We start from the raw sequence: 14,039 nt of genomic DNA, 5'->3' as shown, positions 1-14,039 counted from the left end.
GACTACTGAATTATCTAATCCCCATAGACTTAACACAGAGACCACCAGGTTCCAGTAAGCAATGGGTTAAGAGCTAGAAGGGCATTCAACTCCGTCTTTATGAAAACTTGGACATCCTTCTTGCTCCATGCAAACAGACAAAAAAAAAATGTTTCCTTCATAACTTGAATTTTGGTGAAATCTATAAGACAAGTACACAACCCTGCTTCAGAATTCCTACATTAAAACAAAAATTGTATGTTAGATGATGGTATATCCAGGATTTATCCATCACGATAAATATCTTGGCTGATTCACCAAATTCAAACATCTTGCAGATGAAAATGTTTCTGAACATATAATTTACATGTTTGTGTTGTTTTTATGTCGAAATAAAACATAAGCAACAGCGACTAAAATCTGAATTTCTGAGAAAAAAAATGAGGAAAACTGATTTGTTCCACAAATTACTCTTCTTACAGCTTTCAAAGCACATTTAAGAAAACCGACTATAATTGAATTGTCTTTAATATTCTAACTAAAATGCAAAAAGAATATCACACTGAGTAAGTTTTTTTTGGATAACACATATGCACATACCCCTTTTCTTGATCTTTCACGCAAATTTACACTTGTACTTTTGTTGCCAAGCTAGAAAGCCTGAGGCGACAACCCTAGTAGTTTTGTGTGTTGAGAAAATATATTTTTTCCCTATTTTTTTCCTATTTTTTCCCTATTTTCTGGAAATGCAGACTATTTTTTCCCTATTTCCTTCAAGAAAATAGGAAAAAAATAGGGCTATTTTTTTCCTATTTTCAAGTACAAACTATTTTTTCCCTATTTTTTTCACCTATATTTTTTTTCAGACTATTTTTTTCCTATTTCCTATAAAAAAACAGGAAAAAAATAGTCCTATTTTTTTCCTATTTTCAAGTACAAACTATTTTTTCCCTATTTTTTTCACCTATATTTTTTTTCAGACTATTTTTTTCCTATTTCCTATAAGAAAACAGGAAAAAAATATTGCTTCTTAATTAATACAGGTAAGAATTATAGGTTCTTTATCATAACTGGCCTTATGTGAATCCATAATTTTTCAAATGATGTCAGATACAAAATTTATATAAAAAATAAAAATAACGAAGCAAAGGACGGAATAAACATTGCACATTGAAATAGACGAGTCATAACGTAAAGCACCAAACATATCCAATCCATCATTTAACCAATCTCAAAATTACGGACACAAACTCACACAGTGAAACCATTTATCTGCCCAAAATATCAAACTTGGTAAAGTAAAACAAAGATTGCTTTTTCAAGAAGCAACAATAGGCCAGCAAGCACACAGTTGCATTGGGAATTGATGATGCACTTAACATAAAGCATCATAGGCCTAACCAGTGGCGTAGCATATGTCCAGCCTTAGAGGGGGCACGAGCATCAAAGTCTTCTTTTCTCATCATTTTATCACTTCTCTTTTTCATCCCTTTACTTCTTTTTCATCCCTTTACTTCTTTTTCTTTGTCATTCGACGAGGAAGGGGGGGGGGGAGGGGGGTGGTGTGCCTCCGGTAGCTCCAGCTACGCCACTGACTGAGCCTAATTTTGTAATTAAAGCACATCTGCAGCAGCCGCATTTCAATTTTCTGAGCTGTTTTTCCCGCGTGTTAGGGTCCTTCCTGCCATGGACGGTCGACCAAGGCGACGTTGCGCGGGGCGCGGATTCTTGGTGTCCCAGTCTTGATAGTCATTCAGGTTGACCTCGCAGTGCTCTACAAGGGCTACGACCCTCTCGCAGAGGGTTTCTCCCCGCATCTTCCGCTTTGCGATCAGGAAAAAGGCCTCTAGGAAAGCGCCGAAGCACATGCCCGCTGCCACGCCCTCACAGGTTCGTTCGTTCCAACGACGGGCTACATCAATGTACATGATATCAGCAGCTGCCGTGGAGAAACCCCCTCCACACAACTTACATTTTCTGCCAAACAAAAGAAAAGATATAAAACTCTTGAAAGATATGAAATATCTGTAGGCTTGTCAAGATCACTGTTCACTGAAGAACATTTCCATAAGTGTGCTTTTTAAAAGTGAGAAGAAGTTCATTGAATTATCTATGTGACGATATATTGGACATATGCATAAATAAAACAAAATACGAGAAAACAGTAAGTATAACATTAAACCTGGCCCAAGTCAGAATTTTTGTAACCCAGGTCAGAGTTTGGTTCTGTGCAAGTATGAATGCATCAAATAGTCTACTTACTAATGGCTTTGCAGTTTATTTTGTGTATTTGAACTCACAATATCTCATAACATAAGTAATATTTGAAGCTCATATTCAGAATATAGTATAGCAACATGGCAACCGTAACAGAGCAGAATATTTTCTCCTGACTAGGACACTTTAAGCTGGCAGGTCACATTGTCTGCTCACACACACACACACGCACACACACACACACACACTTAGAGCTAATTCATATACGACCATGGATTCTTTTATCAGTAAATGAATGGCACTTGCGCGCAAAACAGGTCCAGGGGGGTGTTTCACAAAGATCCTAAGTAGAACTTAACTCTAAGTTGGACTTAAAAATTATGGACAGCCATTGGAGTCTTAAGCAGAAGTCTTATTCAAAAGCAGAAATTCAAGTATTTTAGACTTTTTATAAATTCCACATCCAGAACATGAAATCTCCTTGATGATAGAAAATATGAATGATTTGAATAAACAATTAATGCCTTTCAAAATAACTTTTACAAAATATTTTCAAAGATGCTAATGGCTTTCCATAATTTTTAAGTCCAACTTAGAGATAAGCTCAACTTAGGATCTTTGTGAAACAACCCCCTGCACATATTCACCTAGCTCAGTGCTATAAGATACAGAAAAGTGAAGCATATTACACTTAACATTTTCATAAAACAAACAGGGCCGTTTACCGCTTCATATTTGAACGAGGCCTTAACCCTTTAGCAACGAAACCGCCCCTCCTTTTACTCACTGAACTGCCCGAAACCAGCTCGTCCGTTTTCAAAGCGCTATATTATCCGTTCTAGGGTCTACCGTGATAATGTTATACATGCGTAATCCTTACGATGTCTACGGTAGGATTCTGCATAGAAAAATAGCTCACCTTTCATATTGTTCACAACAATGTCAAAATGAGAGCAATATTGCAACACCTTTCAGTGAGTAATAGGCCATTTTTACAAAATCTCTAGTTGCTAATGGGTTTAATAACCCATTGACTCCGGGAACCGGGTGGCTCCTACATGTATACTAAGCCAATGGAAATTAAAGATAAACTTTAGTACTGGTAATGCGATTGCATTGTGAAAGAAAAGGTGTGGAAAGGATCAGAAACAGTTGATCATGCAGCATGTAAGTATTAATTGGTGTGCACTGCAAGGTTCTGGAGTCATCAAAATCATCATAAATTTGACCAAGTCTTGGTAAAGTAACAAGCACTGTACACAGAAAGCTATATATGGGACAACACACATGGTGTCGGGGCTATAGTACTACCTTGATTTCCTTGGCTTTCTATGCTCATTACTCAGCCAGTATATATTTTCTTCCACAATTGTTTGGCACATGTCATTTATTTGTAATCTTGAACATTCAGTGTACGTTTCGTTTGATTCTGTGAGAATTAATTTTCTTTTTTTTTACCAGAACTGGGGGGTGTTTCACAAAGATCCTAAGTAGAACTTAACACTAAGTGGGACATAAAAATTATGGACAGCCATTGGAGCCTTAAAATGAAATATATTGAAAAGCAGAAATTCAAGTATTTAAGACTTTTTATAAATTCCACATCCAGAACATGCAATCTCCTTGATGATAGAAAATATGAATGATTTGAATCAACATTTTATGCCTTTTAAAATAACTTTTACAAAATATTTTCAAAGATGCTAATGGCTTTCCATAATTTTTAAGTTCAACTTAGAGATAAGTTCAACTTAGGATCTTTGTGAAACACCCCCCTGGAGTTTATCTTTAATCAATTCAGTAGTCAATGGATTAATGAGAGTAACCAAATGAGGGTACCTGCAGAAGGTCCTAAAGCCAGTGGCTCCCACTCGATGAGCCCCTCGCACCCCAAGAAAGAGGTTAAAGAATGCGGCCACACGCTCCATGATGCGTAGATGCTCGTAATTGCTGCTGAACTTCCGCGGCCAGATCTCCTCCAAGCAGGAGTCGTAGAGGGGGTCCTCCTCGTCTTCGGACGTCGGTTCAACCTCGAGTCGATGACTTGGAACGTCTCCCGCATCCAGATTGACTACCGGTATCTGGTTTCGTCTCGCTGCACTCCTGCAGGAGTTATTGGTAAGAAAATGTACACAACTTTTTGAATACCAATTTTCAATTTCATGAACTTCAATTCAATTCATTTATTTATTAATGTCCTTTGGCAAGACATTGATCTACATTTGCCACACTCAACCCAGGTGATGAAAATGGGTACCTGGCAGGAATTAATTCTTTGAAATGCTAGAGCACCGTAATGGCAGCACAGCTAACGCTGTAATAATCTCCAAGTTTAAAAGTGCTTAGTGATTGCAATAAGCGCTATATAAAAACTGAGTATTATTATTATCAATTTTTCAATTATAACACACAAATATGTGTGCACAAATCATAAATATAAACAGTTCAATAATAACATATCACATTGGCAACAGAGTCTTGCAGATAAATTTCAACATATGCACTGATGACGAATGACAATTGACCGAGGTCATTTCAATCCCATAGGGCTCATTCAGAGGATGAGAATCAATTGTAAGAAAGTGTATGCAACTTTTTCATATTAATTTTCAATTCAATTCCTTTATTTATTTCAATTAGAAATAACACACAAATATGTGCACATAACATAAATACAAAAAGTTCAATAATAACTAATCACATGGGCAAAAGAGTCTTGCAGATAAACCCTTTAATAGTTGCACTGTCGAACGTCGGATGATAATTGACCGAGGTCATTTAGACCCCATTAGGGTCATTCCGATACCACACAGTAAACTGCCGCAAGAAAAACCTGCCTTTATTATATCGTGTAAAAATGAAAGGACAACTGCACGCAAAAAGTGTCTCGCGCATATTCCATGAGCTCTGTGATAGAAGAAACAGTAAGGCCTAAAAAAAAAAATTGATGACTTGGCGTAACGGGTCACTGAAAATTAGGGTAGGTAGGGCGATTTTTTTTGTTTTTTTTTGTTTTTTTTTGTTTTTTTGTTGTTGCTTATATTTGCATACATGAAATTAGCCATTCATACACATACATACATACAGTGGCGTAGATAGGTCCTCAGACCTTGGGGATGATCTGATGAGAGGGGTAGACCACAATATGTTCAAATAACTCCACGCACACACACACACATATATGGACACACACATATATGGACACACACACTGTGTGAGTAAAGTGAGCAAGAAATTGTTGAAATCTTGATCACCTTGGGACCTGGGGGATGCATACATACACCTGCCCCCCCCCCCCCCCTGCATACATACATGTACATGTACATACACCCTCATGCACATAAAATGCAAACATACGAACGCATTAATAGGTTTCCAACAGACCCCAGCCTGAGATATCTCAGACACTGTCTTCAACAGGATAAACAGGTGAATATGTAGGTTTAGAAGGGGCTGTTCACAAATATTAGTATTTTCACAATGTATTGACTAGCATTTTTATAACTTGTCTAGAGGTTAACATGTTAACATGTTAACATGTATCCAAAATCTTGAAGAATGAGGGTTGAAAAGAGTAGCCAATTACAACTTGTGAAAATATTTACAATTGTGAATGGCTCTGTAATAACAAACAGTTAAAAAATGTCTCCAGTATTTCAGAATCCTTTATCCAAAAAAAAAAAAAAAAAAAAATTAAAAAAAAAAAATTAAAAAAAAAAAAAATTAAAAAAAAAAGAAAGAAAGAAAAAAAAAAAAAGCGTAGGGTCGGCGATAAAAATAGGGTCGGGCGGGTTACGCCAAGTCATCAATTTTTTTTTTTAGGCCTAATGTGAAGCTAATACATTTCATTTCATGTCATCACAGAAAAAAAACGCTCCAGTTTTGCCGCGTCACATCCAAAGAGGCTTAAATTAGGGATCCGGTAACTTTGTCTCAGATTCTGAAACAAAATTCTGGATTTAGCTCATGCTGCAATGATAATTATAAACCTTTAGGTCAGTCAGGAACCCTATGATATTTACAAGCTGATCGCCTGTTTGATTATCAAGATATTTATGATTGGAAATCGAAACCAAATTTTGCGTTTGACTAACGGTTTTCATAACACTACAGTCTATTGGGGAAAATGAGTATGGTAAAATCGGTCAAAGATTTTTACTTTTTTGAGGCACTTCTTGTTAATTCTGAAGCGCTATTTTGTAGGGCTTCAATATTACACCATATCACAGACACTGATAACACGTGGGGCCGTGTATCTTAGATTTAACATTGTTAAACGATCCCTTTAAGTCTCGTCTGAACCTTCTGTGGGGGAGACAAAAAGATATCTTACTTGAGACCCTTGGAGAACTTTCCTGGTCTCAGAAGCCTGAGCACGTCCGTGATGAGCGGTATCTTGATCTCTTCGTCGACCGGACTAGGTAGGATCTCCACCAGACCGTTAGGAAGATGATGCTCAAAGTCCAGTCTCAGGCTAGGATTGGCATTGACCTCGAGCAGGACAGGCTTTAGTTTGCTCGTCAGGAGGATGTCAAAGCCCATGATCTAGTATAAGGAAACAAAGTGCAATAAAGGGTTTTAGGATGGATAGTGTACATCCAAAGATTAAAGTGTACCACTCATCCTAAAATATATATTGTCTACAGCTAGAATGCATAAAATCAACCTCCAGTGCTTTATCCAGCATTCTGTGGGTTAATGGATAAGGAGTATAAGAAAATAAAGAATTACATAACATAACGAACACAAAACCACAGGTCTGACTTGCGTTCCGTGAGGGCCCTATTGAGACATTTATATAAAAGCTAAATATCATTATTATTATTACTGACATGTTACTTTAATTGAGAGTATATTTCAAATTAGAAAATCTCTTAAACAAAACTAATATTTGAAGCTCATAATTTTAATATAGTGTTGTGACATGGAACTACTGACATATTGAACAACCTATTTCTTGGTGATTGGTACACTAAGTTCACTTTACACTTGAATGAATTGGGGGGGGGGGGGGGGGGGGGGGACCCTCTAGAGTGGGAAGATAAATGTACCGAGGCAGCCCAGTGATCTAGCAGCTTAACTGAAATTAGCAGTCCTATATTTTCTGGACCTTCACACATTGAGGCCTAAGCTTGTCTTATCCTATGCAGGAAACAGCACAGAGGATAAACAGAAATCAATATATCATACAAGTCCCCAATCTGCTCTAGGCCGACATAAATACATTTTTGATGTTTGCTTTTCATATATCCGAAAGATGAATATTGCATTATTGCATGGTTAGTATTAAACATGGGAATGTAAATCGATTTCAGTTCTATTTGATGACCAATGGGATTTCCTGTACCGGAAAATAAAGGTGTGTCTTTAGCTTTCTTCTTTGTGATAACAAATGTTCTTTGTCCATGTAATAATGAAATGGCCCATTAAAAGTATTTTTAAGATAACCCACAGAACAGCCTAATAAATACATACTTATATAGCCATCAAATCACGGGAGTGTTTCACAAAGACTAAGATTGACTTTAAGTGACTTAAATATGGCAGGTTGTTCATGCCACTCTTTGCTCTCACCATTATGATCTTTAACAAATATTTTTTTCTTCAATAATGAATTATCAACAAATATATAAATTCTGTAGATTTGTGATCATGATTTGACGTCCCTTAAGAGACTATGGCCAGTAAACGATGAAAGCAAACAGTGGCATGAACGGCCTACCATCCTTAAGTCCAATTTAAAGTCGATCTTAGTCTTTGTGAAACACTCCCCTGAAATGTAAGGATGACATGTAGGCACACAGAGCTTTACACCTCTTGCTTTCAATACAGATTGATTCAGAATTGAGATATCGATGATGCAATACTCCAGATAAGAAAACTACCTGAAAGCACGTTGGGTTGGATCTCTTCGGAGGAAACTCTGCCTCCCACACGACACGTAGGTCGGGCAGCATGGCCGTGATCGTCTTGACAACTAGTTCCTGGATCTCCTCCCACATTCGTGGGGTATTCATGCCCCTATTGGCCAGGGTACCGAACACGCTGGTCATGGTCCGCTTGCTGCCCCGATCCGTCGAGTCGGTGTGCACAAAATTATTGCTGAATTTATTGAGGGAGTAGTTTGTCAAGTGCATGTAGGTGACGTGGAGGTTGCGTGTGGTTGGTTCTTGGTACGGCACGGTGCAGAACCGAGCCATGCCTTCCTTGCAGATGTAGATCCTGAGTGGGTCGATGGAGGCAAGCATGACGTAGATGCGTAGATCAAACTTGAGGCGTTCTAGAAGGAGCGGCCTTGGTATGTACTCCTGGACAACGGCAGGCTTGGTGAGGCCGGTAGTGGACATATGGTGAGGGTTAGAGATTAAGTAGATCCCTTCGCCCTGAAACACAATTAATTGAATTTAGGTTATTATACTCAATAATGATAGTCACTCTACAAGTGTACACGTGCCAATCCAAACACACTAACAGCCTTTCAGATCTAATATTTGTCCTTGTCAAGATTGCACCAAAAACATTAAAAAAAACAATACTGGGCTAGGTGTTCAAGGTCCTCCAAATCCTCCAATATTACCCCGGCTCAGCTGGACTATCGTTTTTTTGTCCCTTCAGCGTTCAAGGAATTCCTTTATACCTGGGGGACGTTTTATAAAGCCGTTGATAAAGTTACGTATGACTTTAGGAATGACTTCTATATGAAAAGCCAAATGGGATGCTCAATTATTTTTTTAACTGCATCAACTAAAGTTGAACTGTGCAGATGTAACTTAACATTCTTATTATAACAAACATTTTAAAGCTTATCTGCCATAGTTTACAGGAGGGATTAGAGCGCTCTGCAGGGTCACTGGTGGTTATCTCATCAACTCAGCTCTCAGTTAACATAAGAAAGAGAGGATCATGGGGGGACCAATGGTCACCAATTAGGCTTTGGTTGTTATATAAAGGGCGCAAGTAGCTACAAGTAGTGCAGTGGGCCTTTAATACAATGTATATTTTTTGCCATAGATTAATTGAGGTTATTGGAAATATAGTCACACTTTGTGAAAACATCAGGAAAAACTTTGGGCATCCTACATGTATCAGGCACTTCATATTCAAGTCGTTCGTAAAGTCATGCGTAACTTTACAAATCAGCTTTATGAAACACGTACCCCCCACCCCTGGCCCGGTACTCATTTAACACCTGGGTGGAGACAGGAAAATGGAGATTAATGTAGTGCTAAAGGAAATTTTTTTGATTGAGTCAAAATTTGGCAGTCTTACCTGACACCCGTCATCTGGTTTGACGATGAAGACTGGCTTGGCTCGAGGGTACTTCTGGGTGAAGGTCGCCACCTCCGCACAGAAAACATGGTACTGCTCGGGAAGGATCCAGGTGCGTGGGTAGAAGCTGTACTCATCGGGGAAGAGTTGTCTCATTTGATGCAGTAGTTTGGAGAGCTGGGCCTTGCGTACGAGTTCCAACAGACCTGTTAGTAATATGGAAGTTGTTCTTAGAAGTTTTACTGTAATTACTCTTATGATTGTCTGAAAAAATGTGATTATGAATGATCAATAAAACATAAATAAAAAAACTAATAAAAAATTTGTTCTTAGAAGAAACCTCACGGTCACAGCACACTCACAGTTGCAACACCTCAGTTTTAAATACCAGCAACTCGTAATTAAAAGGCATAAATCGTAAGTACAGTCAAGCCTGCTTTAGTGACCACCTTTATAGGAAGACACTGAGCATCTTTCACTTCCCTTGGAAATGGTTTCTCAAGAACACATGTACTAAACTTCTAAAGGAACCTGTACATAAAGACCACCTGCCTAAAATGGGTTGCTTTTCTTGTCTCCCTTGAGCAGTCTTCAAATATATACAGGTTTCACTCACTCCTGCAAAGCATAGAGAGTCAATGCTAATGCGTATTGACCTCTAGCACTGCATGCTTGCTGTGAGGCAGGTATTATTAGACCTATACACAAATATATACATCACACAATATTGCATAGACTGCATACAATCATGCCGATGCCGCTGTAAGCAAAGTTTGACAGTAGACTTACAATTTGAATTTTTAAATTATTCTTTTTAACATCAGTAAGTTGAAAAAAATGTATTTTACTGCTATTTAGGTGTCATCAATTGTCACTAAAGTTCCGATTTTGAGTGAAATCAGTTGAGTTTTGTACAGTGGTGTTTGAAATGTTGAGAATCAAAAGCACTGCTTTTACTACACAGTCAGGATATTAGTGATGCTCCTATGTGTGGTTTCACTGTACTGTTTAATTACAGGAGATAGCTTACATCATCATGTACATATCTATTCATGGGTAGGGAATATCTTTGTAGTATAGTATTTCCTTGTCATCAATAATACTTAAAAACATATTTAGGGAGGCAACATGTATGTAAAGAGTCTGAAGTGTAAGAAAAAAACTTTGCAATTTGATGAATGAAAAGTTTCCATCATGTACTGTACGGCTAATTTATTGTATAAATTTCCCATTCTCTTTTAACAACAACTAAACGCACTAAAAAAAAAAAAGGGAATTTATTGCAGCATTCAATGTTTTACATGTATTTATTATGAATTCGTTAATTTCCCCTTCTTAAGATTGCCAATTTGATGATAAGACAAACATGCAATCATTGAAAATCTTTTTCTTTTTCTTACCTGGGAATTTATTGACCATTCCTCCAAGGGGTTTAGTTTCACAATCATCGAAGGATACTCCATTCCAGAAGAGATCACACGGTACGCGCTGACTGCCAGTAGACTGAGTAAAGTGGAAGAGAAAGAACATTGAGACATTTAAGGACTTGCTTTGCACCTGTGATAACATTAAAAAAGCAGCCAAATTATGCATACTCTAAGCTAAAGAAATCATATAAAAAAAAATGTCTAGATAATACCTCTAGTCTCGGTCTGGGTTAGTTTGATAGATCTACCCACCTGTCGCCAGGGTAGATGGCGGCTATACATGTAGGTGTACTGGTAGTAGGTCTAGGTCTACTTTTCATAAAAGCGAATTCATTAAATACATTGATGTAAACAACATTTTTATCTAAATACAGAAAGTAAAAGTGACAAAGAATTTTAAATAGCTAGAGAATAGAAATCTAGACTAATTATTAACACTTAAGTTAAGATGGTAAATAAGATATTGATCCTAACCTAATCTTAGATAATTTATTTTTTAAATTTTTAGAGTGGACCGGTAGACTGGCAGAGTCATGGGAGTAGAAAGCAGGTGAATACAGGGAAATGGATAATATTGGCCAGAAAGAGCGGGGAGGCTGGAGTTGGAGTGGAGTAATCTGTTGCCACAAAATAAGGCGCCCGGACACCCTGACCCTGGATATCCCTATCAACTACCAAGAACAACTCGACCTGGTCGAGTTTTCCAGGGTAGGGCGACCCACTTTGTTTTCCCCTGATTTTATGAATTACATTCACTTATTATACTCAGATATCATCATGAAGCAGATAAAATGTTAACATAAATATTGATACCGGTAGGCCTAGTCAAAATCATGATAGGATATAACATAATTGATAAATTAAGGAATTTTCAAGAGTTTAACCTTGAGTGTTATCACCTTTTCGGCTAGACCGAAAGCTTCAGTCTCTATATCGTCGGTTGTTCCACTGAGACTACGTCTGGCTCCACTAGACCTCCGGATATCCAGACGTAGTCTCAGTGGAATAACCGACGATATAGAGACTGAAGCTTTCGGTCTACTTTTCGGCAAAGTTTTAATTGCAGACAATTGTCAAATGATACTCGAGTCTCGACTGCGACTGCTGTTCAAAGGAAATTTAAGTTTATTATTTTGAGGAAAAGTCTACGAAATTTTACTTCAAAATGCTTGAGACTTTTGTTTGCTTAGAAAGTAATTTTGGGCAAGAAAAGGGATGGAAATACCATTACCATGACTCAGAGTCAGAGTTGGGTGATTCTGCTGCAGCTGAATGTTGCGTCGAGTTATGACAATGAATGAATTAACTGAGAGAAGTTTGTTTCACTTTCATCAAGAACGAGTATGACTTTGACTGAGTTTGAGTATGATCATTTACTAAGGATATTTACTCCATGATTATCTGATTCCCTGTCAAGACTTGTCTGTAATGATTGTTATTATATATTTAACCCTTTCATTATTCATGACAATTTAATTATACATAACAAAACAAGTGACTTTAGGCCTAGTTCATAAAATCATGCAAGTTGTCTGTGTGAGACCCTAGCGGCTAGCTGGGCAAGTAAATGATGTTCGCTCTTTACCTCTTTCCAACGCCATCCTAATTCATTGAGACTAACTCTCAAAACTTCTCCACTTGATCTTGCTTTTGAGGTGTTGACCATCAAGATGTTTTGACGTCGTCTCCTTCTCCCACTTCGACTACGAGATTTCTGTTCATCTTTTGTACTTCTTTCATTTTTCTTTCCTTGTGTTTTCGATTTGACATTCGATGTATCGTCAGCGGTTAAACGTGAACTGGGATTGTTAAATGCTAGGGATTTATAGTTCGGCGTCGGTTTCAAACCTGCATCTCCATCGGTGCTGGGCCTGGGGCGGCCCGCGATAGCCTTAGCTTCCCGTTGATTTTCTACGAGGAGTTGTGCTATTTGATTTTTCAGGCATTCTTCATATGCTATTTGTGCATGCGTAGATCGTGGATATATCGGCTCCAACTTTGTGCCATTACCAGCATTTGAACCATCTGAAGATGCCGACATCATTAAAACCCATCGCTATGATTGTCACCTTAAATTAGCCCATGATATTTGCGTAATATGAGTTAAAAATCCAACAGTTGCAATAATTAATTCACATCTGACATTGCTGAAGCTGGGCGTCGATCGTTGCTCTGTAAACAATTGTCTAAAAATTGTCGTAGCTGGCGCTAAATACAAGATCTCTAGATCTCTCTAGGAGCTCTAGATCTATATTGTCCCCCCAAAATCCCATCATGATCAATCGTGAAACAATTAAGATTTGGATTGGGTTTTCGAAACTTTGGAAGGGTAACAATTTTTAATCTGTTTGATATATGACAAGTTGTATAAAAAGTGGTGATATAGTGCAAAAACAATGTTGCTACTTATAGGCCTGCGTATTTAATTTGCATTTCCCCCAGAAATATAAACATTTATGACTCATGCACAATTATTACCAAGCATTTAATTACAAAGAATGCGCAATACACGTACCTTGTGTATTTTGACGACATATATATTATAACGATCCACTGTTTGTACTTTGCATTTGCTACTTACCATTTTGATGCGAACTACCATTGGTCCCCCCCCCCTGGCGCTCAAGGTTGGGGGGGGGGGGGGGGTGCAATTTTTTAAATTTTCGAGTACCAAAAAAAAAATTAGTGCTCACTACTCCCCCCCCCCCCCCCACTGAGCAAAATATTGGCCAGCACGATTTTCATATTTCAGCACACTAAATTTCAAATTGATTTCAAATTTGGGCCCCCACCCCTAAGAAATCCTGAATCCGCGCCTGCGTTATGCGGCTCATTGCCTTTTTGATGATATCAGCAAACAAATATTGCATATTATTATAAAACGGTCGATATCATTTTTATTCATGCCGAACCTTAAAGGTAAAGACCAGTTATGGTCATGCGATTGCATTGTGAAAGAAACGTTGTGGAATCGATCAGAAAAGGTTGATCATCTAGCATCTAGCATCTGCAAGGTTCTGGAATCATCAAATTGATAAGAAATGTGGCCCATTCTTCGTAAAGTTACAAGCACTATACACGGAAAGATGTATATGGGACTACCCTATATCTCTCACAGACCATGAGAGAAACACATTTACCAAATAT

At 37.9% G+C, this 14,039-nt stretch overlaps 1 protein-coding gene across 1 annotated transcript; it reads right to left on the bottom strand.

Moving 5' to 3' along the window:
• Positions 1-975: 975 nt before the first annotated feature.
• LOC115929215 (tubulin polyglutamylase TTLL11-like) lies at positions 976-13,052 on the bottom strand. The gene is made up of 7 exons (XM_030997763.1): positions 12,478-13,052; positions 10,866-10,968; positions 9,466-9,671; positions 8,082-8,579; positions 6,530-6,741; positions 4,036-4,299; positions 976-1,956 (listed from the first exon to the last, which is right to left on the bottom strand). Exons 1-7 carry the CDS (start codon positions 12,934-12,936, stop codon positions 1,620-1,622), a joined length of 2,079 nt encoding a protein of 692 aa, XP_030853623.1. The 5' UTR covers positions 12,937-13,052; the 3' UTR covers positions 976-1,619.
• Positions 13,053-14,039: the final 987 nt, after the last annotated feature.

This window comes from Strongylocentrotus purpuratus, unplaced genomic scaffold (genome assembly GCF_000002235.5).
Source record: "Strongylocentrotus purpuratus isolate Spur 01 unplaced genomic scaffold, Spur_5.0 spur5_scaffold_4, whole genome shotgun sequence".
NCBI classification, from domain to species: domain Eukaryota; kingdom Metazoa; phylum Echinodermata; class Echinoidea; order Camarodonta; family Strongylocentrotidae; genus Strongylocentrotus; species Strongylocentrotus purpuratus.
The sequence above is the reverse complement of the archived record's forward strand: the minus strand, read 5'-3'. Positions and strand labels throughout refer to the sequence as shown.

Bases quoted from the DNA above. Each gene is read 5' to 3' on its own strand.
- LOC115929215 (XM_030997763.1), bottom strand. From the start codon at position 12,936: ATGATGTCGGCATCTTCAGATGGTTCAAATGCTGGTAATGGCACAAAG. The intron at 6,742-8,081 runs GTAGTTTTCTTA...TCCTTATACTAG, and splicing joins CCAACCCAACGTGCTTTCAG to ATCATGGGCTTTGACATCCT. The intron at 4,300-6,529 runs GTAAGATATCTT...TAACTCCTGCAG, and splicing joins AAGTTCTCCAAGGGTCTCAA to GAGTGCAGCGAGACGAAACC.